This window comes from Rissa tridactyla, chromosome 17 (assembly GCF_028500815.1).
Source record: "Rissa tridactyla isolate bRisTri1 chromosome 17, bRisTri1.patW.cur.20221130, whole genome shotgun sequence".
NCBI lineage: Eukaryota > Metazoa > Chordata > Aves > Charadriiformes > Laridae > Rissa > Rissa tridactyla.
Genome location: NC_071482.1, coordinates 3,652,361 through 3,676,700, shown reverse-complemented (window position 1 = coordinate 3,676,700; position 24,340 = coordinate 3,652,361). Strand labels below are relative to the sequence as shown.

At 46.5% G+C, this 24,340-nt stretch overlaps 1 protein-coding gene across 6 annotated transcripts; it reads right to left on the bottom strand.

Moving 5' to 3' along the window:
• Positions 1-453: 453 nt before the first annotated feature.
• Positions 454-22,970, bottom strand: TBCEL (tubulin folding cofactor E like). 6 transcript variants are annotated; one of them, XR_008469621.1, is made up of 8 exons: positions 18,756-18,923; positions 16,338-16,477; positions 13,001-13,182; positions 11,682-11,938; positions 8,795-8,921; positions 8,229-8,345; positions 1,829-3,136; positions 454-509 (listed from the first exon to the last, which is right to left on the bottom strand). XR_008469621.1 is itself a non-coding variant. In XM_054222907.1 (8 exons), exons 2-8 carry the CDS (start codon positions 18,886-18,888, stop codon positions 2,818-2,820), a joined length of 1,275 nt encoding a protein of 424 aa, XP_054078882.1. In that variant the 5' UTR covers positions 18,889-18,905; positions 22,946-22,970; the 3' UTR covers positions 454-2,817. The 6 variants fall into 6 exon arrangements, 4 of the variants coding, with proteins under 4 accessions (XP_054078882.1, XP_054078881.1, XP_054078883.1 ...); XR_008469622.1 differs by having other exon boundaries at positions 1,897-3,136; XM_054222907.1 differs by adding an exon at positions 22,946-22,970 and having other exon boundaries at positions 454-3,136; positions 18,756-18,905.
• Positions 22,971-24,340: the final 1,370 nt, after the last annotated feature.

Here is a 24,340-nt window from a genome sequence, read left to right as displayed (position 1 = left end):
TTCAAAGTCAATCATCTGGACGCATAAACTGTCCCCAGGTTTTAGACGTGAGTCTTTCTCCTTGGGAAGCCAACCGAGATTTTTGGTTTTCTCCCCACGAGCTCTCTGCTAGCTGCGCAGAAGGTGAATGGCTGGAGAATGTCATCCAGAAACAACCTTCCCCCAAAGAAGTGGCAAGGCGGCGATATTCATATTGTGACTTTTGCTGACCCAAACAGACCAGGGGAGCCCGTTTGGGTGTTAGCACCAAATCCCTGGCAGGTACATGGCGCTTGTCCACCTCGTGTGCCAGTACGTGTTCTCTTTTTCCACCTTTCAGTTCCCACCAGGTCCGCTGTAAATAAAAGCATGATTTACTGACAGTTTTGAGCCGGCGCGGTGACAGCGCCGTTCCCTACGAGGACAAGATAAACCTTTTGTGGGCGAACAAACTTACAAGCACATACTTGGGTCTTCTTTAACATCCCACTCAATTCTTTAATGGTCTTTGTTTATTTCCTTCTCTGAAACTGAGACATTAAATTGTGCTGAGGAAGTTGGTCAATAATTACAGCATCTCATTAATACCAGTTACAATACCATAAATATACCCATGTAGGCAATTACTGCTCTATAGAATTAGGTCAGAGATACTTTTGCATCCCCATCAGTCGCTTACCTCTGACACTGCAGCAACCGAGGGATAACCTACTTAAACTGGAGGTCAACAGGAGAAATAGGCTTCTAATATTAAACAACCATATTTTCATAAAACTTTTTTTTATAACAAAATATCTTATTAAACACAACTTTTCCTATGCGTATGTATGTATATATCATACACAAGTGTTGGCTTAAGAGTTCTGCTATAAGGCAGCAAATGCCTTTCTCTGCCCAAAAAGAAAATACATCTTCAGTAAAGCTCTAGCTTATAAAAGCATCATCTTATGTTACACTGCCACCATCTCCCCGCTCTTTTGTTTTATGGGTACCACGTCTCCATAGCTACGTGCCGCGGCCTCTATGCTACCTATGGCGAGTCTTGCTCCATTTCCTATTGCTCATCTCAACGGAGCCAGGAGATCGACATTTTTGGCAGGGGGATGAGGCACGAATTATTAACTTGTCTTAAATCCTCCCATTTTGAATCATTACTCTGGATGCGGAACTACTCCCCTCCCAATGGTCCCCACATCCTGAACCTGAAGACTATGAGAAGCATAGAGAATACTTCGTCCCCTCCCCATCCTACCCCACCCCAGGATCTAGGTAAAATATGAAGAGAAATACACAACTCCAAGAATATAAAAGGAGCTCGGTGATGTGGACAAAAGCATCATGGGAAAGAAAGTGCACGTGGGGATAAGGGAGCATTGCAAAATTAAGGTCAGAAGTTCATGTGTAACTAGAGCCCTCACTGCACAGCTTCAAAAACTTCTATGCAGCTGCTTGTAACTAGGTAATTTGAAAAGTCTTCAACTTGTCAGGGCGGCAGAGGAAGAAGGGAAGACACAGGAAAGCCAAACAAGAGATATAAAGGAAGGAGGGTTTCATCGCACAAGAAAGAAAATCTGCTCTGCAGTAGAAAATGGGGGCTAATTTAAGCAGCAGCACGCGATGCCTACGAGGTGCGTGTGGGGGGAAGCCAATATAGATAGTGAAAACCTGCTTTACAATAAACGTGAGTCTAGTTGCTTTGTTACTCATCTTCTAGAAACTGATCCGAGCCAACACGTTCTCCCAGTTCGGACCCTAAGCAGGGACCCCACAGCCAGGGGCCCCAGGGGAAAGTGCTAGGTTTCATTTCTGGTGCAACAACAAGAAACACAAACTTCAACTTTACTCTTACTCTCTCCCAGGAGAGCGATTTTAGCCATTCCACTTTCAGTACAAACTGGTACAAGGTGAAGTGCATACTGGAGGATCTCTTCAGCACTGTGGGGATCAATCACAGCCAATGGGGGAATCCTCTCTTCAACCCCTTTTTGACCGGTTCCTCTAGAAGCCCTTCCAACGCAACACCCATCCGCCGCCTTCCAAAATTCACTTTGCAATGCACACAAGGGTCCCTTTGCCTCCAGACTGCTGGTGCTACAGGTTGCAGACACTCTGTGAGATGGGTACAGAAATCAAAACTTTTTTTCCCCTCAAAATCAGAATAGGACAGCATGGATATAGAGCGTGCGTTTTAAAGATAGTTTCTTTCTAAAAGGGTCTCTTTCTTTCCCCCGTTTTGTGCACTCACACAAACCAAACCAGTGGAGTTAAGTGGATGCACTAAATACCTGAGCTCAGAATCAAGCAGAATACTGTTTTAGATCTTTCCAGTAAACTCGAGCACAACAAAAGGTGGAGACAGCACCTAGCTGCAAAAAAATACTTCAGCAAGCTCGAGCCGCAGTCGGATAGCTAGGCCAAAGGGGCGCTCTGGTGGAACCAAATCCCCAAAAATTTAGAAAAAGAAAAAAAAAATAGGTCAAATTCTGCACCGAGCTATCTTCTCCCTTATAGGCCCTAGCATTCTTTAGCTTGAACAACTGACCATTCATGCCAAATCACGAGTATACCGGAGCATTGAAGAAAACATCAAAGTATCGCACACACTGAAACACACGCACTGAAGTCAATTGTCACCTCAAGGTCACCTGCAGTGGGTGGCCGGCACGGTTCTCAGATCAGGGCACTCCCTCCGGGCTATGAAATCACCTGCTACAGAAACGCAACCAAACCTCAACCAACCGACCGAAAGAAAAACCTTGCAAAAACTCCTTAATGCATGTGTGGGGGTGTGTGGGGGCATGTGTGTGCACGGCCGTGCACTCACGAGGTCAAAAGAGGCTATTTCATTCTGGGCTCCACATAAATTTTATCTCCATCCCGAATGCCGTAAGAATGAAGTGCTCGCGAGCTGTATTTCATCTCCTCGGGACCAAAGGGAGCTTCCTGGTCCAAGTAGAAGAGCAGCATGTTGCTTGTTGACAACTGCACTACAGTTTTCAAGTGCTTCTTCAGTTCTGCCACAGTCTGATCGAGACGGATTGACATCTCTTCCACCTTATCCTGGAAGTGAACCTCCACCTTCACGCTGCTCTGTGGCCGAAGGTCCACGACTGCCAAGGGCTCCAGCTTCCCGTACTTTGTGACCAGCTCATGATACCTGAAAAATTAAACAGTCCAGAGTTACGGTACAGTTGCTCGTATGGCTAATGCACGGTTCACAAGTCAGTTTGTTTCACATTACGATACTATTGCACTTTATCCAAGCATGCTACTAGGTTGCAAAGTATAAATGAACATCTGCACAGAGAGTACAGTGACCGAGTAACAAGAGGGTAAGCGCAGATTCCAAGGCACGATTCACCTAAAGCCCAGAATTCTTTGGTGGGAGCTAAAAGCAGAACCCAGACAGCAATGAGCTGTCCTCATCCTCCATGTCAGTGACTAGCTGGCATATGGCTCTTCCGAAACATCTCGCAGTTTAACCGGCACTTCGCGCAAGGTGGGAAGGATGGATGAGGCTCTCATGAGTAAAGAACGTTGCCGAGCTAGCATTCAAAGCCCATAGTACATGCCTCTCTCCATACAAATCTCCTGCCCAGCAGCAACTAAAAGAAAACCCCATCTTTCTTCCCCATTTGCCACCAAATCTCTCTCACTTTGGGGAGCTGTATGTTCCTCACATGAGACAACATTCACCCCAATTCAAGTCTGATGACCTGGAGAGACATCCATTAGGAATAAATCTGGGTGGTAGGAGTCCTGTTTCCTCCCCTGCCAGCATGACGCTTCACAGAGCACACAGTGTTTCTCATGCAAGATGCTTAAAAGGAGAAAATAAAACCCAGAAAGCCCATCCACTCCAGTCACCTTGTCTCACAGTCCCCAAGCTGCACCGTGGCACCGCCATGAACCTGAGTGAGTGTCCGACTAGGGAAGAGGCATCTAGCTGAGGAAGGTGAAGTTATCACTGACCTGAGGCATTCCAGTTGATTGGTCTCAAAACAGATTCCTGAACAAAACTAAACAGCAAAGCTCTCTACTGGTCTCCTACAACTTCAGAAACCCCAGTTGTGGCTGCAGCGGGATTTGGAAGAAAAACAGGGCGCTACACTCACAACAAGACTATGCCTCCTGCTCTGGTGAAAATACTTCACTAAAAAGTGCCAGAACCAAGCTAGCGCTCACACAAATGATGCGGCCCTCAGCCTGCATTCCCAGCACCTGTGGCTTCACGGCCCTTTCAGACATTCCTGCTGTTTTCCAAGAGGCCAGCTAGGTCGCAAGTGTTACACCCCACTGAGCACAGGATTACCAAAGCAAGGTGAGCTGCCGCATGGTTTAGAAGCTGACAACAAACGGGGGACTTCTTGCCAACTGATTCATCACACCTACTCTAAAACAACATGGGAATTTTACTAGCAGAGCCACACACTCCACCATCACTTTCTCCTTGGGGACAAGTTCTTCGACTGTTCTTCACAAGGTCCGTCCCGGGGATCCATCCCCTGCAATGGAAAGCCCGGCTCGGCCTCCCGCCGCCTTCAGCAGGTATCGCTCCGATCAGATAAGGCTGCATCTCCCCTGCCTGGCTGGGAAAGAGGCGAAACGGCAACACAAAACACAATGTGATTGAAATGACAAAGACCGAGAGCTGCCGAGAAAAGGTAACATTTCAGAGGCTGTACAGAAAGCTCTTTTTGTTCCCCATCCGAGCCTGAGCTGAATGCGATTGGTGCTGTGTCACAGCCCGTCGAGAGATGATGGGACCTGGCAGGCTGGGTGACCCCAGGGAGTCCTGCCGAAGGCAGGAATGTTCCTGGAGAACAGCAGACCCTCTGTCTGCCGGGAAATGAGGTAAGGGCCACAACGCACTAGGATTTCCCCAGTCTCACGGGCAAAACGAGCCTTCACTAGGGCAGAGCGTCCGAAGGCAGGCTGGTGCCCTGCTCTCACAGTCACCTGGGTGATACAATCAATCGGGCCTATTTATTTGGAAAAGTCATTAGTGCTGAAAGGAAACATCGTGCTCCCCATATTTTACCCACCAGGCTACTGCCTGCAGTAAGAGTGAGCAGTAGCCAACGTGTGGCTGACAGGGAGGATTTCTTTGCAGCAGTTTCTACTGCAGACCAGCAACAATTTCTCACGTGCTGACCAGAAGTACTGCCACAGTTCATGCGCTAAGGAAAACTGCAGTGAACAGGGCTGATGGTGCGAAGAGTATGCAGAGGGGGACAAATTTCAAGCAAGCTGAGAGAGAGAAGTACCATGAGGAAGCTAAAATTACCCAAATGCGCGCTGTAAAGATGCAGAGGTTCAGGCAACGTTGTCTTAAATTTTCTCATGTCAAGGAAAGGCAGAACAAGCTTCACAGCCTGCTCCTTGTATGCTAGCTGCAGCCTCCAAAGAAAGTTAGGAGTTTGAATATTTGGCTTCTCTCAAATCAATAAGGACGAAGGCACACTGCTCATACAGTTCTTTTGTACCCTGATAATAGGCACCCTGGAGACTTTTATAATCACCCCTTGCAGCCTGGCAGACGCTGGCTGCCAGAGCAGAGGATGCTGAAGACTGAGCCTGGCTAAAACTGTCTCTGATACCCTGCAGATAAACAGTGGACCAGACAAGCAGAGGACTCATTAAAAACCCCCAGACACAAAGACGTCACTCAAGAAGACAGCCAATATTGGATTGTACGCTCGGCGCTCTTTCTAACCCATGACATCCAGAGAGAGAAATTATTCTGCCCATTTCCCTCCCCTTCTGATCCCTTTGCGCTGCAGCGCATGAAGACGCGTGATGCAAGCAGGGGGGTTTGCCATGAGAGAGCGTGCTGCTTGCTTACCGCATGCTACACCCCAACAGTCTTGAGGGGGGCTGCTTACACTCATAAGTTTTCCGTGCCCAAGTGTGTCTTCTTCCTCCGCTTGAGGCAGCACTGCAATGCAGATGCTGTACCCCCAGCAACAACATGTGTGTGTCCTGATTAGATTCTAATTACAAACCACCTTCAGACAGACCACACCAGATGTGGGAGCAGAGAAAAGGAAGCTTTAGCAACAAACACACACAAAATCCCTCTGGAAAGAATACTAGGTTTCCCTTCCTACAAGGGATGCTGTGTACGGATGCAGGAACTGAAACCCAGCCCTCAGCACTAGGGACACTCTCAGCCATCTGCAGCCTCATTAGAATACAGTCTGTAGCGGCACACAACTCCTCCAGAACAGAACAACCCCCTCTAGTAGCTGCACAAGTCTCTTGGAAACGCTGCACAGATGAAGGGATTCAGACAAAGAGCCCATTGACCACAAAAAGGGCCATAACAGTGTTTAACGGTTAAGAAATCAGAGGGGGAGGTAATCCTCCTGTATCTTACCAAAATAGCAGAAAGCTAGCATGTTGGTCAAGATCAGCCCAGCTTTTTTGGATGGGTGAGAGATTAGTAATTTCTTGCACGAGCTCTCACCTGGAAACCGACCCCAGATGTGTGTAATACTCTGTAACTATGTGGATGCACCCAGCCTGTTCCCAAAGTCCACGTCCTAACAGCAGCACCATGCGTGTCTAAAGCTATACCCCACCACCTCCTCCTCAGCAATGTATAGGTCCTGCACACGCAAAGGCAACTATCACCACAATACCAAGAGACACAAGTCCAGCAGGAAAAGATTCAGAGCCTGCCAGCTATTTATTTGCCTTCCCTCTCGTGCGCAAACCCTTCCTCCTGGGGTCAGGGTGGCACACCCGTTCCACCAGCATCAAAGGGCTACTCACACCTTAGTTCCCTTCCCAGTCTGCAACCGAATACGCTGTTTTCAGCACAAGGGCCTGCCTTGCCTTTTCCCAGCTGTTTTTCCAGGTCAGTCCAAGCCCTGTTCACCAAAGGACAGGACACCACTGAAGCTGTTGCGCTCAGTTGCCCTGCTATTCTCCCCTTCTGGAGCCATGAACACAGAGACGTGAAACAGTTTTCTTAGAAATAAAATGTTATGGAAAATAATCCATTATAGGAGCAGCAACATGAGCTCGCAGTGCCTGTCTCCCCTTCCTCTCCCCTGCATTCTCCGCCTCTGCTGCTATCCCTTCCAATATTTATTTCAATTTTTCCGCTTCAAGGGCTTCTAAAATTACAAGCCAGGACTTGTCCTCAGAAAAAGGCACAAGAGGGATCACCAGCTGTCTTGTCTCCCTGACTACATTAGTACCCTTCGCCTCTGAACTGACCCTAGTATGACTTTAACAAATACTATAATCGCTGGACCTATTAGTATTCATACAAAACACCGTGGTCTCATTCCCCTTTCCGGTCTTCCCATGCCCTTACTGTATTGGCAGGTCACATACACGGCGCTTTCGAAAAACAAGAGACATTTTACCTAAGAGTTAAGCTGGGGGAAACACTGACCAGCCAACGTACACACTGACCAGATTCCGTTTGCACCTTTGTCCTTCCCTACCTCACTTGGTTCAAACCTCTCTCTATCCCCACCTCTGTCTGTCCCCTTGGACACACACACAGAGACACTTTTGTCCTACCCCCTTTCAGTAAACAAAGGGCTATAAAGCTTTGTTGTCTGCATGAGGGTTCTAGGGCAAAAGGCACGTAAATGCAGTGGCTTCATTATCCATGATCCTTCCTCAGCCCATTAAGAAGCAGTAAGTAGATGCTGGCACAGAGAAGATACCGACTGAACAGCATCTGTCAAAGTTCATTAGTTTACCAAGATTAACGGATCATTGGGCATACGTTTTTGGCAAAGAAAAGCCATCAGACTTGCGATTTGCAGGCCTGAAAGTGAGGGGACAGCTTCCCATCGCTAGTCACATTCCACACACCAGATGGTCAAGAGAATTAGACGCCCTGGCCTGGCACCAGAGAGCACGATCTGTACTGGCTTTTGGGCAATCCCATACACAGGTGGATTATGAAGCTAGCCATGGGAGAGGCCAGGAAGCAATGAAGATCATGAACTGAACAGTCATGTTGTTTAATGGCACTTGACGCAGACACTTTAAGACGACATTTGACTCAGAAGTGATTCTACAAGTCATAAGACGACATGCTAATATAACGACATTAACTAAAACAGATTGAGGAAGGCAAGACAGGAGGAAGGCGAGGGATGGTTTTTTTCATGGAACAGCTAGCCCAGATTTCCCATGTAACATCATCTGTTCAGTCGTCTTTCCTTTTGCCTCGCCGCCCTTCTGTTCCTGCTCTCCATTCTGCGACAAAGAATTCATACCTGAATGGGACTTCCTCCTCTGGGAACTCCATGTAGTATCGGATGAAGAATCGCTCTGAGTCCTCTCGCTCCCCATCAGCAACAATGCTTCCGTTGAGCTTGACAATAGATGGCAACCTGCATGCAGACACCAAGAAATACAGTCAGGGAGAAGAGAAACCTGGACAGGGTGACCAACCAGACAGTCACCGTCAAAAGCTACGTGCCACAACATCAACTCCAGGAGAATCCTGCCAGGTAGCTTACGCCTCAGTCCCCTTGAGAGAGAGTGGGCAAATTCCATGCAGTTTCTCCAAGCACATTCAAAACTAATCATTTTCATTTTGCCACATATACGCATCGTGTGCACAGGCATGTACGGGACTCAAAAAGTCTCTGAAAAGTAGACGTTGGTCTTAACATTTCCACAACTCCCACTTTCCCACACAACAAAAAAATGCTCAAATCTTTGAGTGGTGAATTCCTACAAAACCCCATCTCCTAACAGCCTCTTCCTCCAATTACCCGCTCCCAGCCATTCATTGCCATGTAATGCTTCTGCTAAGGAGAATAAACAAGCAACAGACCTGGCTATTAGCAGCTTCCTGCGTTCCTCAGTGGTGTAGGACTGCAGCAAAGGGATTCCTAGCAATTTCACTTCCTCGAGCTTGGGAAAAGAATTTAACTTGTCAATGTCTTCCCAGCAATGCAGACCTGCTCAGAAGAAAAAACTTGCTTACACAAACACAGATAATAAATACATCGTGTATCCAAGATAATCAGATACAGTCAAAGGATATATGTGACAGGCGAGCGTCAGCTGCTGTTTCTTTGAGAAGTTGGCTTTTTGCTCATGATGTGCTGCAAAAAGTCTCCTTCATTTGCTCACAAGACAGAGTAGTTTACATTCTCTCATGCTGTTTTGTAAGTCTAGAAGGATGATCTCCATGGCTGATTAGGGAGCTTAGTTTTTTATGGACCATTCACTCTTTGGCCTCACTGCCGAGGACTGACTAGCATCAGTTATGACTGCTCCATCTATAAAGGGATGCTGCCTTAAGTAGTATTAAAGTCATCAGGACTTCTGTCATTCTAGGCGCCACTAAATAGCCATCAAATGGCTCTACCTTGCACACATGACCACCTTGGGTCCTATTTCCGCTCACGACCCAATGGTAAAACAGTCCCAGGAGCCATCCAGCCATTTAATGAAAAAGGCTTTAACTCAATTTCAGCCCCCTCAATACCTGACATTTGGGATAACAAGGCAAGCAGTGAGGGTAAAATAAAAAAAGCTGAGGATCGAGCAACAGCACAGCGCTGATTATGTGGCGAGATCAACACTACTTGTCTTCGCTTCCCTTTGCTGTGACTGCGGAAACATTTACCGCAATCCTTTTCCAATGACTGTTCCAGAAGCTTATACTGGCAACACAAGTTAGAAAACTTGTTTCTCCGAACAACATTCAACAGCTTCACCCACACAGCACAGAAAATGTGAAAAAACCGAAAAATTATCAGTTCAAACAAAATCAGGGATTTCATTTGAGCTAAGCCTGTCAGGAAATGCCAAAGTTCAAGCCCAAAGCGTGTGTCACAACCACAACTCAGAAGAAGGGGCTCTTTTCAGAGCAGAAACGAAACTCCTGTAAGTATCACGGGACTGTATGCAAGGTGGTCAGAGAGGGTGTCCTTTCCCCACAGCACTCAAAACACCTCTGCCAGGGTCACCTATGCCTAAAGCCATCCTCCGGGCTATCAGTATCAGCTACATTTACAGACAAACTCAGTAGACGCTTGTGACAGGAGAACTCTTACACCTGATCTCTGGGGCACAATGTCACCAAAGAGTGACAGTACCTCTCCGAATCACGCTGCTCTGAAAGGGCCAAAAGCTCTTGTAGCTGGGACGAAGCTAGTGCAGAGACACAACCATCTCTGGAGGAGACATTCCTGTCAGCTATGACATCTGTTCATCCCTTCATGACCCCGTTGTGTTACAACTTCACTAAAAACCATTATCTTTAGCTCATCCCTGATCTCCACTAAGCTAAAAGTGCCTGCAAAAAGCGGTGCCAGTTTGGAGTCTTCACGTGACAGAATTTGGAGTGCGGCAGCTTTCCCTAAAAAAAAAAAATAAAAAATTAACATGCTCCTTGGGATTTCTGTTTGACTTTCAGCTCCCAAAATATCAAAATGCAATACAAAATCCAGAGTTCTTAAATACCTGGCATCAAAATTGCAAAACTACTTACCACAGGAGCGCTTGCTCCTCAGTGAGACAGTGCTTTCAAATCCAGCTTAACAGGCTTTTCTTCTTCTAGATAGCTTTAAGCTTTTATTATAGGGATTCCTTGATGCTTACATTGCAGAGCATGTTAATGAAGTACCATCTACCTTGGCTAACACTTAACTATCGCTTGTACAGCACATAAAGCTGTAAAGAACAAAAGATGATGATGATGCATTAAGTACTCCTGCAGAAGAACTTCTGGCGTACGTGTCATCTCACAAACACCTCACAGCCCTCACAGGTGCCCTGCAGCTCCCTCTCTCTGAGCGCGGGGTGCCCTTCGCGATATGCCAAATGCTTATTCTCTCTCTGGAGCGCTGGCTGACCGTTCTCTAGGGCTGAAGTGTAAAAGCAGCCTTGAGAAAACTTGTAGTGAGCTTCTAGTAACTGAGCAGAGATGACAGACAGCTTTGGCTGGTGAATGCTCAGCCCTTACACGCCACATACCTACACAAATGCTCATTTTACCCAGGATAAAACATGGAATAAAATGCACGTGGGATTCTTTCATCCCCTCCATTTCCAGACATTTATTTATCCTTCTCCGGCCAGGAGCACCTGAGGCAGGGACAGGTAAGAGAGGGAAACTACTAACGTAAAAACCCTTTGCCAGCTCATTTTGAATAACTGCCAGTCCACACTACTCTGACTCATCTTTTAGATAACGACTAACTACCAAAATCAGCAGGTAGAGTCCACAGAGACGGGCAAGTTGATTTCTTGCCTGTTTTCCTCTCATAACGCTACATTCTTTGGGACAGTGCACTTCAGTACATCTGCTTGCGTGCCCTGCGTTACCACTGTTAGGAAACTGGACTTCAAGATGATAGATCTGCCGGGACTACATTTATCAACAGCTTTTCGATTCTGCCGAGAAGCCACGATAGATCGGGACAAAGGTCACCGGGCATTTTCATCTCTGATACAGCAACAGCACCATCCCAAAGGTTTAGGCTCTTGCTCAGCACTTCTGCCTTCACCTGCCCTCTCTCGTACTTTGCAGGAAGCAATGCTGACTGCAGGCTACTTACTGCTAACACAGGCCTAAGAAGCAACCACCCCAAGGCCAAAGTTTCGAAGAGCACAAAGCAAGCGTGTTTTTCACCTACTCAGGATGACAGACTGATCAACCGCTGTCACTTATGCTGAGAACAAAAAGCATGCTGCCACCAGGCTCTCACCTGACTTGTGCAAATTGATGGATCGCAGGTTGGGGAACAACCTTGCCAGGGAATCTTCCGACTCTTCAATGGTCGTGAGGTTGTTGTTAGCCAGAATAAGTGTGTCCAGCGATGGAAACATAATTCCCAATTTTCGAATTTCAGTCCAGTCTTGAAGATTATTGTCAGTTATGTGGAGTAATTTGAGAGACTGACAGCAAACCGGAGAACAAGACACTGTTTCGTAGTCGTTAAGGCACAGGAAGAGCTCCTCCAAGCTGCACAGGGGAAGAAAAATCATATCATCATCTCAACATACCTTCAGAAATAGCTCCCATCTCAGGCACAGGGACATACATATGTGATTTTAACATGACTTTCTGTAACGGCTCTTATGTGATTTGAAACCTCGATGTGGAGAAGACCTTTGAGCACTCCAAACGGAGTGTTTCAACTATGTCTCTGCTCCCGTCTGTAAACTTCCTCCACAGATAAAAAACACTAAGTGTTCCCCTTGCCTCCCAGTATTAATTGCCTACCAGATTGCACGGGGTTGTGTTCCACATTTGCACCCAACAAGCCACCAACCCAGCGCCAATGGTGACTGGTCCCTGCTCTCAATGCTCACCACTTAACTTAAAAAGGTGGTTTTATACAACACAGATGACCCTTTTTCCCCCGCATCACTGGTTCTGCCAAAGATTCCCGTTAAAGAAAGAAGAGGTCCCACTAAGTTTTCAAATGACTAAACTAGCTCCCCTAATCCCAGGGAAGTGTACATTGGCCACACAGGATATACTGCTGTCATCATCTCCACTTACAAAGCTGTACAAAGAGGAATCTGTTATCAAAATGAAGCCACCAAGGACACTTGGGGAAGCAGAATGCCACTGCCAAGGTGGACCGTGGCCAAGCCACAGAAATCAACGCTTTTGCATAGAAAAGCATGATGAAATATTACTTGACAAGTGGCCAGACCCTCAGACTTACATCCCATTCAAAAGCTATTAGTACAGGTATGCACTGCAGCATTCATTCTGCAGCGACTCAGAGGAAAACGTGCCACCTCCTACATTGTCGGGATGATCATCCGTCTCTGGTATTTAGATTTGGACGAGAAGCCCTGGGCTTTGCAGCACCACACAAGTTCAGCCTTTAAGACAATGTAAAGCATTCCCCTGGCCGGTTCCCAAGCTCCCAAAGGAAAAAAAATCCCTTTTTCGCTACCAATTGTGTTTGCATCCTCACACCCCTCTCATCCCTCACCCTGTGATTTGCTAAGCCAGCCTTGACCTGTGTGCAGCAAGCACCCCTTTCTATGCCCAACTCCCCATGCTTACTCTGGTAATTCCTGCAGGATTGTGTGGACTGTTTCCCAGGAAGCTTTGCTGTTGTTGAGCACAAGTTTGCGAACACCAGCGAAAGACCCAGCACACCTTCTCTCTAAAACGGACAAACTGAGAGGGTTGGAACTCAAGTTTAGAAACTCCAAGTGGGGAACGTTGGACACAATTTTACTGACCTAAGTGGGGAGGGAAAAAAAAGAGAAAGAAAGAAATGCGTATCAGGCAGTAATCGGACCTCATGCAATAATATCCCATCTCCTAAAAGGGGGCCTTCAGAATCACCACAAGCCAAAGAAATGATATAGGGGGAAAAAAATAAGGCTTCTGAATAACTACCTGTAATTCATACTCCAGCTATTCACTGATCTAGATTGATTGGTTAATTGCTCATTCACCTCAACAGTTCATTTAATTACACTCTCCGAGCAGCTTGATAAGAAAAAGCCAGTCTCTTGGGAGAGGTCATAAAATCCACCTCAAGACCAAGCTTAAGCAGCAGCACATTACAGGACCCAGCATGCCGTACCCCCCGTTTAGTAGGGAAGCAATGGGCACATCTCTTAAGTTTATGGCCAACAATCTGATCACTTGCTCAGCTTTCCACTGCTCCCCATTAGCCACAGACTTTGCTGTTTTGCCTAACACAGAAGACAGACAGAAGCTCACTGTGCACATGCAATGAATTTCTGATTAGATTCCATTAGTCTGAAAACAGCAGCTTTCTTACAATCAATCCAAATGTTCAGGTAGCTCTGCTTGGGGCTACTTTCTTTTTTTGTACGTACAGACGTACACCTGAGGGCAAAGTAGCAGAGAGGTAACAAAGAAAGATCGAGAAAGAGAAAGGAACACCAGAGACGGCGACTGTACAGCTCTGGAGTGGGCTGTGTGATCAGGGTAGCTGCTGACCTAGATACTGCCAATACACAGGAAGATACAGGAACAGGTTATTTAGATGATCAATTTGTAGTCACCTAATAATGATTAAGTGAGAGAGCAGCCAGGCAGCATCAATTCGTAAAGAACACATCATGTCAATCTCATTTTCTTTTTTAACTGGGTAACTGATTCAGTAGGAAGTAGTATAAGGGAATGACAGCTTCCAACACCACCCACACACCAGTCACAATAGGCAAACTGGGGACTTACAGTGCCTGGGGTACCACTGTAAGTTGAGAGTTCACTACAAAGCCAGGAGACATACCAAGGAAGTATTATGGCAGAACACCACTTGTTATGTTTACCATGACCAAAATAATTGAACACTATGCATTGTCTTAACCCGTGGGTGACACTAAGGTGGGGAAAGGCTGCCATCATATTGCGGTACAAGCCTAGAGACCAAAGCGAAGCCATCTGAAACCTGTAAGATGGAAGTTCAGTTCAAGGATAGTCAAAGCACTAACATTTGGGGAAAAAGACATTAATCCAGAAAATAATTACAAGTCAGAAAACACCTGGCTAGGGAGCTGCACTCCATCAAGCAATTGGGATGGGAGGAGATGGGGCAGACCATGACACACACAGGTCAATAACAAGGCCCATTTTCTAGCAAAGGGCAATTGTCTCATGCAGAGGCTGAATTCAAATGCTGCATACGAGATGCTGGAGGTAATTAGTCTGCCTCACTTCGTGCTGATGAAGCCTCAACTTAGGTGATGTCATGTCTTGGGCACTGCGCCTTAGGAATGAAGTAGACAAACTGGAATGACATCACAACAACAAAAACAACACAGGATTTAGAAAAAACGGCCTACGATAAATGACTGGAAGAACTGGATTTTTTTCAGTATTATACTAAAATAGGAAAAGGAGACAAGAAAGCTCTTCTTTGCAGATATAAAAGGCTGTTGTATAAGGAACAGCGATGAATGCTCCTCCATACCTGCTGAGAAGAGGGCAGGGAGCAATTGGCTTAAATTGCAGCATGGGAGACTTAAGTTACATAGTTTAGACTACGAGGTTATTAGCTAAGCATGGGAACAGGCTACCCAGGGATCTGGAATCCCCATCACTGGCAGTTTTTACAAGTCGGGTAGATATCTATCTGTTGCGGATGGGCTACGAAAACTTAATCCCGTCTCGGAGGAAGGGGCCAAAGTACACGGAAGGCCCTTCATTTCCTGCTTTACTGCAGCTCATGCAGAAGCCGGCAAATTGTGCCGCCCAGGGTAGGCTAAACAGACTGAACAAATAGCAGGGTGTGAGGCATGCAGCTTGAGCTACAAGCGTATGTGCAGCTCTCCCAGCTGCTTACCAGATGTGAGGTCAGCCCACTGAGAGCAAGAGGCAGAAGAGGGAGCGGAGAGACAGCGCTTCATTAGTGTAGGAGGGGGCCTTTCGGTGTCAGAATAGAACGTGCCAGGAGACACCATCCCAGATCTTAGCAGATATGCCCTCAGTACAAAACCATCTTCCCTAGCTCTGATCTCAACAGACAAGCCTAAGCTCTCTCTCCCACCCGCTGAGCTAATACCTTGTAGGCTAAGAAGGAAATAACAGGAACAGGCAAACATATCCCACTTCTGACTTTGCAACCCCCATGCCAGAGCTGGAGCATTTCTGCTAACACTGCATTAACTATCCGTTTAAAGACATAGGAGCTTGATGCAACACAAACACATGATCATTTTTATGTTGCACATCCTGTTTTTTTCTACGTATTTCCAACAATAAACACTAACATAAAAGCAGAGCATAAGCCAGGGAGGAACTGTTAACAACACCTGAACAGACTGCAATTGTTTTACTCCTATTACATGGCATTTATCTAGCATATTTCATCCAAGCACTTCAGTGGATTTCACAATAGCATTTAGCATTAATTAATGAGGCTTCAGAAATATCCTTTGAGGTAAATGTCATTAAACCTGTTTTGCAGATAGGGAAACAAAAGCGGAGAGAGAATAAATACCTTGCCCAGCGTTCATAGAATCGGTGGCAAAGCTGGGAGTCAACTCCCATTACTCAGACCTGCTTGGTTCTTACTCTGTTAAAAACTGCACTGACCATTAACCTCTTGACATTGGAAATGCCAGTTTCAGTGCTTTGCACAATTAAAAAAAAAAAAAAATATATAATTGTCACCCACAGGCCAAGATCGTAAGTCACGAGGTAAATGAAGTGCCCAAATGGATTAAATTAATCATGTTTATTGCTCAGTTGTTGTCAAAGTAAATAAGCATCAGCTTCAAAGATGAGTAAGAAGCCACAAAAAATGGAAATCTCTCTCCTTTAAATGAACGAAGTACTCTTATAACCTGCAACACATTTGCAGTCATAGTAATAGCCATAAAAGTTATTCAGAAAGATGCACATGTAACCATTTTACCTCGTGCCAGTCTTCCAGTTTATTGTCAGAAAGATCTAGCTCAGACACGTGAGCACAGAAGGCGGCAATTTCATTCTCATCCCCTGCACAGGTTATGCCACAGCTGTTCAGTACGAGCACACTTGGAAGGTTGAGGCGATCTGAAACAAGGAAAAAGAAAAGATGCCCTCTAGCCAGCATTGCATTGCTTGGTTACAGAAGGTAAGAACAAGCACAAACAAGCGTGACACTCAGCAAAAGAAAAGATCCACCAGTTATTCCACAATTTACACATATTTAAGGATCTCAGGATAAACATGGATTTTATGACAAGTGACCGACATCAATCAAGAAGTCTTCTGGTGTCTAAACACGAAGTACCACTCGGTATCAGTGCTCTTCAGTTACTACATGTATTTCTGTCCACACCGCAGCGAGGACGGGCCAGTCCTTGCTAGTTTATAGTATGTCTCATATCAGTTCTTGCCAGAAGTTATGCTCTTCTCAGGCATCTGCTGCTGCAGATAGGACACAGGACTGGGTGGACTGTTAGTTGAACAGAGTCAGACTCCCTTATCCTCTTGTACTTAGCCCACTTGGGGTTAGGGAACAGCAAGGATGTATTTAAACATTTCTAAGCTTTCACTTTTCAAAAATGTAAAATGTTTAGCATTCTTACATCCTGAAAAAACTTAGGTCTCTACTCGGCCTTTTATGTTTCTGCTTCGGTTTTGCTCTAGTTCCTTCTCACGCAGGTAAAGTTTTTGCAACTCTTTCACACACAAGGACTTGGATCTCAATCACAGCCTGATTTGCTAAGGCCAAAACATGGCAAAGTTAAAGCTGTGGATTTGTAACAAGAAACCATTTAAACACAAGAAATCCACATTTAGGGAAGGCAAGCCATCAGTCTCACACTCTTTAACATATGATACGGCTCTCCCACCTCTGTGGAGTATCAAAATCTGTTAAAACTTAACAACAAGCTTTTTCCTGAAAAGGTGGCCCTTTTTCTCTCTTTCATACTTGACAGCTACACAACCAGAAAGGGATTCTAGCAGCAGACAATTATCTGGAGCAATCTGAGTCTTCAAGTTTCCTGGCTCATTAGCAGCTTCTTTAAAGGATAGCGTTGTACTTTGGGAATTAGTCATGACGTGCTTGTAAGTCATGTCTCCGTCACACTGTAAGACTTAGAAACATGTGCCCTCCTTTCAGCATCCAAACAGCTCAGGTAAGCGGGTGCTCGCACACAGGAGAGAGGGCGTTGACTGAATATGCCATCAGGCCAATTTTCTGTTCGTGTCAATTTTGAGCGACGCGCAGTAGTTTTATCCTCAACTGAACTCAGGCCCTTTTTTCTCCTCTGTCAAGCTCAGTTACTGTAAATTTCATCCAGCTGACTTCTGTGGCTATTTTCCCCTTTGGGGCTGGTTATGATACAAATTGACCTGACGGAAATTTAAACTACCCTTACAGATCAAGATGGGCAAGAGGTTACACAAAGAAGGGACAGTTCTGGTGGGATAAATGTGAATCTCAGACTCATCTGTACAAACCGAGAACCAAATGCTAACATCAGAGCATGAGGGAAGACTACAGGGTGTCAAATGGATCCAGTTCAAAGAGCAGGAAGGAGCGACACAGATTCCACAGTATAGGAGGCACAAGGACACACTTGAGCAGCACAGCGCTTCAGACACATCTGTCAAACTCCCTCAAGGCAGTAAGGTCAAAGGCAAAGGAGAGAGGCGATTTCTCCACTAGGTCAGCGTAAGCACGGTCAGAGAGCATTTGATGCCTTGAGAAGAGAGCCAAAGTAAACCACAAATTCATTTACATCACTTGTCACAAAAGAAGCCTAGCTGGAGATTCAATGACTTATCGCTTGGTTTGAAATATGGTCCAGTCCTGTGGAACACTGGAATCTTTCTGTACCTGCAGGCATGAATGAAAATTGATGGCACTGCGTGACACCACTAGCATGTGCACCAACCTTGAGTTTAGATTGAGGTGTTCTGCATTTGTTAAGCTATCTCTGTCAAAATACGCATTGTTGCAGCCACTAATAAAATAGTCAGTACCACTAGTGTGAAGAAAATAAGCTCCAGGGACTGCTGAACCCTCAAAACTCAGCACTGCACAGGGCCTTATTTCCATCTTTCACTGACAGGATTCTGATTCAATTATGCTGGCAATGACAGGGGTAAGAAAAGTACTTGTTTTTTTACAGCAGCTGGTTCAGTCACTAGATCAACTTCCTGTCTTTGTTAGATTCCAGTCTCTCAGCTCTTCAGTAAGAAACACATTATAATACATCGTGATGTTTCTTTTTATGGTCAATTCAGGGCAATTCTTCTTTCAACATAAGCAGCAGCAACCAAGAAACTGATCCCAGCCAGAACCCCACAGATGCTCAGAATCAGACCACAACCCTACCTTTCATAGGTGAACCCTGTGGAGTTGCTGGGACATGCACACCCATACCAGGTCCACGACGATACGGGAAGTTCTCGGGGCTGTATTTCTCACAAAGAACTTGCATGAAACTCCTTCCGCTGGGCTGGTCCATGCTCCCTTCTTGGACTTCTAGTTAATGCAGAAAAAAACAGAGCATATAAACAGTCAGCCACTAATAATCATCTCCAGCAGTGGTCCTTGGGAACACAGGACAGGAAGTGACCAGCTGCGTCATGGGTTTTGCTTCTTCTGAACTGCAGATTAGTCCAACAGGTCATATTTCAAATTCAAGATTACAGTGAAACATTACGTGGAAAGAAACCAAAACCAAAAAAGAGGGCCCAAGCTACACAAACATGCTTTCAGTTATACCATATTACAGGCCAAGTACACCACCTCCTTGCCCCACATTCTCTTACAGGACAGTTCCCAATATGCCCCAGCCTGCAAAGATTACTTCTGTGCCTCATGAGAGGATTGCGAGATATTCATAGCTATTTTCAAAAGCATTTCCAGGGCAGCAAGGAGGGGAAAGAGCAATGAGCTGTTTCTGAGTAAGAGATTGCTCAAACAGGTGTTTTCACCCTGTAACTTCCTTTTCCTCTAACTCAGGACTTTCAGTCAAGGTAAGTTTTTCGGATGGGGAAAAGAAACGTGAAAAGACAAAGGATCCACAGCTCCCTAACTGCTTATAAAGAAACACTACGCAAAACAGGTTGCGGTTTGTCTTTTTAAAATCAGACCAATACTGCAAACAGCCTGGAGCTCAACAGCCTCTGAAGCAAGACTTCCATCAGTTGGCCCACTGGGTACCATGGAAATACTTGAGTTTGATAGCCAGCTCACTCCAGATATCTCAGGGTTCTCATCTTCACTGACAGCAGTGGCTCACTTAAAGCAAGATTTGGCCTCAAACGGAGCGTCATCATTTCTCCTCTGACATTTGCTCTGACATTTCTCCTCTGACAAGAACTACGGTTCTTCCGTCCTGCCTGCAAACCTGGGCTTCTAATTAGAACACAAATGCTGTGTCACAAAACACTCTCGAGCACGTATGAGCACACGATTTGGCCAGTCCAAAATGCAAGTTTTGCCAATTCAATTTTGCAGCTGCTTAATGTATCTGGATGATAAACATGCCCTTCCTATCTACATGTGCCACAGAACAGAACAGCACAGGAAAAAAGACTCGCCACATCGCAGGCTGCTGACCTGCCTAGAAAGATATCAAGTGTCAGCTGGAAGTATATTTGGCACAAAGATACCATGATGGTCGGCATTCTGCTGTACCCTAGGTGGAACTAAGCTTAGCTGTCCTACTTTCCTCATGTACTCTGACCTTGGTATTTTATGGTTTCCTGGATAATAAAGGAGTCGAGCTTGATAAAAGCACAAAGAAAGGGAACCGCATTGTTCCCAGGTTTCACAGAGGTCTTGTCCTCCAAAACAGGGCCTGCTACCCATCACGGACATGATGGAAAGATCCGCATCCGCCTGTTCTTACAACACAAGGCACAGACTTGCAGGAATCAACTGCAGATTTCCTATAGCATACAATCAGTCATGGAGCAGTGTTTTCACTAAGTACTGTGTAATTACATTTTTAGCATATTAGCAAAACCCAGCTCACACAGATATGTACATTCTGCACATAAACCTGCACTTCCAAGAATCCTAGTGGAAATCCATACTTTTGAGTTCATGGTGGGGCCACACATATGCTGAAGTGATGTAGCTAACCAATGCCGAATTGAAGTTTCTGCCTGCTGCCATAGATTTTCCTTTAGATTTATTAGAGGCAAGGATAAATATAAAATCCTGAACAATAGGGAATTAACTAAGGTTCAGGTTTCCTTTGCTGAGAATCACCTATAACAAGCTCTACTTTACTTCTTCATGAACAGACTATCTAAACCACTTCTATCACAAAGGACTCCAATACAATAAGCCGCAAGTGAAGCCTGTTGTAATTGTTATACTATATATAAAGCTTACACGTTACAAATAGGGACTTAAAGGATAGGTCTATCTTAAAGAAACAAACAACACACTTTTCTCAGCCCTCACCAACTCAACTGATTCACATCTCAAACTTAACTTCATGTCACTAGTCTGTCTAGAATAGAAAAAAAAAAAAAATCCTCAAATTGAAGCTTGTGTTAGGAATACGCCATTTAATTTTATGCTAAAACATTACACACGCTACAGAAACAATTTGCATTGACAGCCAAGGCTTTAGGCTGAAAGGCCCCACTCCAGAGTGATTTGGGAGCTCAATACTGTAGGACAGACAGATACTGCTTTCTAAATGCACAGTCAGACCTCCTGGTCTGGAAATTCTGGAACTCCCCCGTGAATAAAGCTTTCTGTCCTTCACATTGCTTTTCTATCAACTCCGTTCCTCTTTATCCACTAAGCAAACATCAACTGGAAATTTCACATGAGAAAGCCAACTTAACGTCACAGTAGAGGCAAAAAATTGTGTTTTCAGCTTCAGTACGAGAGCAATCCAGAACCGAGACAAAACCCTCATGATGTTAACATCCATCAACTTTGAATGACAAGCATTTTCTTTCTCAAGCTTTGCTTTTGCAAGCCAATGCCACTGCCAGATGACAAAAATGTCAGGGGGTGCACAGTCACCTTTTCCTCTTCCCTTCTCCTCAGATTTCGCATTCACTATAACCATCTGTCATGCACGTGTCTTCTCTGAATGACTACGCTTGCTTGAGAGCAAGGATTCACAGAATATGCAAAGAAAGCATGACACATTTCAAGTGAATGTTGTCTGTACAAGGGCCGGACAGGATGATTTTGCAAGGTATGCTTTTCTGCATGTTTTCCTCCTGACGGCACAAGAAACAATTCATATCCTAAAATAACTTTGGGTTTCCTAAATGACAGCATAGATTGCAAAAGATGTGCTCAGTCTTTGAAAGATGTCAACAAATAGTCTTTGTTGTCTACATTTAAATGCTCCGCTGGAAGGCTGTGGCCCCAGTGACATGCAACATGGCAAGTGTCTGCAAAGAAGAGCACAACAGTGACTTGAGATCCAAGGGAAACCCAGCGGGCTGCTGCAGCTGATGACTGAAGTGAAAGGAGGACACTAAAAATGACATGAAAAATATTTCTATCTCCATGCTATAAGCCTACAAGGTGAATAAGAGACCCTTCAGGAGAATTACATCACTAATGACATTCTGATGAATTCCAGTACTACCCGAATGCCTTCAGAGCAGGTCCTAACAAGTCACACACCTAATGCATTTTGACGTGTCTGTACACATGAAAAACAAAACATAAGGAACAGATGCAACAGAACAAACATCTGTCTAAAAGACGCTGGTATGTCCTTCTCCGAAGACATGATTCAGGGAAATTATTTTTGATGTGATCTCGAGAGACAGACAAATGAATACTGCCAGGGTAGACAGACTGACCCTCTGAGCCACCAGAACGAGCCAACCAAGTACGAAAAGGGCTGTCAGGGACTCCATCAAGGCAAGCACAGCTATTTGCTCACCCGCCACAGTACCACGCGTCTGGAAGCAGCCAATGCCAATGGCAGGGACTGTGGCGAGGAGATCGGACACAGCACGAGAGACACCGGGCATGTCACTTGGCGTGCTTCTGCCCGGGACCCTGACACTGTGCTACTGAACCAGCAACACCTTCAGGGGCTGCTGGAAAAACCAACTCGCCGCAGAGGAGCCCGTCTGCCGGTCCCCGCCTCTGCCGCCGGGCCCCACGGCGGGACACGACAGGTCGGGGTCCCCGGCCCCCAACCCCGGGCGGTGCAGCCCCCGCCGGCCCGGCCCCGACACATCGGTTAAGCTGTCGCTGCCTGCCCTCGCACGGCCCGCCCAGCCCGGGCCCCGGCTCGCCCCCAGGTGACAGCGGCCTGCCCCGCTCCGGTACCGCGCCACCCCCGCCGTGCAGGGGGCCGGTGACAGCCGGTGACAGCCGCGGCCCCCCGCCGCCCCCGGCCCCGCTCACCCAGGCCCGCCGGCCGCGTCCCGCATTGACCCGGAAGCAGTTCCGCGGCAGCCAAACATCACGTGACCTGTGCCCGATCACGTGAGGGAGCGGGGGCCCGGCCGGCGGAGGCGCCGCGGTTGCCGTGGAGACGACGACGCCCGGGGCAGCGTGCCGTGATGTCACCTAACCTCATCGCTGACGTCAGGCAGGGAGAGAGACGGGTGACGCCAAGATCCCCCCAGCCCCAGGGCCGAGCGCCGGGGCCTCCCGTGGGGCGGGGGTCGCTCCCAGGCCGGCCCAGCGCCCCAGAGTCCCGCCCCGCCCACACCGCACTACGTAAACCTTGCAAATCGGTAAATATTGCGTGTTGTTGACGTGTAACGCCAGTGGCACGCGCCCTGCATCGACCTCTCCAGCAGCTGCCCCCCTTGGCTGGCAGCGCCCGGCCGTGCTTTACCAGTTTGCCTGTGTCGCTCCCGTTTGCTCGCTCAGTGGTGGCACCGTCTTTTCTGTGCTGGCTGGTCACTACCTCGGAAGGAAGGATGATAAATCATGCAGGGAGTAAGGCCGTGGCAGATGAATCTGCCTAGCAACGAGCCTGCCTGGTTCCCAATCTCTGTCCTTTCCGGGATTACATGATAAGGATCAGAAACTGCCTGAAACACGGCCTCTCGTTCCTGCCGCAGGTAGGGAAGTTTGGAGGAGAGCTGCATTAGTCATGGCCGAATAGCCACAGCGCATCTACATGCTCTCCCCAGCCTGTAACATCATCGGGACAACTTTATCCTGTTACTTACTCTGATTTATGCGCACTCCACTGAGGCAGCAGAATACAATGGCGGCATTGTGGGTGCTGCCCAGATGGAGGACAAGAAAACGTGTTCAGCATCAGCCGAGAGGGTGAGAGACTGGTTTAACTCCTGCTCTGTCATGTGTTTCCTGCCTCACCTCGGACTGATGGCATAGGCTTGCACCCACTGGTTTATGGTCAGGAGACTAAAGCAGGAGACAGATAACACATGCTAGGCCAAGGAGACAGTTCCTCGGGGACCCTTGGTGCTAATCCAGTTTGACTGAGGATATCTCAGCAGAAAATAACCATCCCAAGAAGCAAGGCGACCCTTGGGCAGACCACTGGCAGAGTTAGAGCCATCAGCACATTAACTAAGCCTCAGTTGCAAAGTTAAAAGCCGCATTAGGCTTAATCAGAAGTGCCCCAACCTACTGCTGCTCCTAAAATTCAGCTACTCTCTCTCCCGTTCCCAACTTCTCCTTGGTGCTGGGACTTGGTTCACACACAGCAGCTTTTTAAACAAAGCATTGGGTATGTATGTTCAAGACACTGGTGGAGAAAGACGGACTGACTTTCCAGCCTTGCCTGATACAGGATTATGAAAGATTCACATTATTGCCGTATATCCTGGGGCAAATGCTACCATTGCCGCTATGTGAAAGCGTTCAGGGTTTTCAGGTGGTCCAAGTCACGTGCACCATCTCTTTGTAATTCTGCTGTGGGTCACCCTGCCATCGCCCGGACTCTTTACAGTAGAGCACTGTCAGCCCTGAAATATATGCATGGCTTT

Bases quoted from the DNA above. Each gene is read 5' to 3' on its own strand.
- TBCEL (XM_054222907.1), bottom strand. From the start codon at position 18,888: ATGGACCAGCCCAGCGGAAGGAGTTTCATGCAAGTTCTTTGTGAGAAA. The intron at 8,922-11,681 runs GTGAGAGCCTGG...TCTTCTGAGCAG, and splicing joins CATCAATTTGCACAAGTCAG to GTCTGCATTGCTGGGAAGAC. The intron at 3,137-8,228 runs GTATGAATTCTT...TTAATTTTTCAG, and splicing joins GAGGAGGAAGTCCCATTCAG to GTATCATGAGCTGGTCACAA.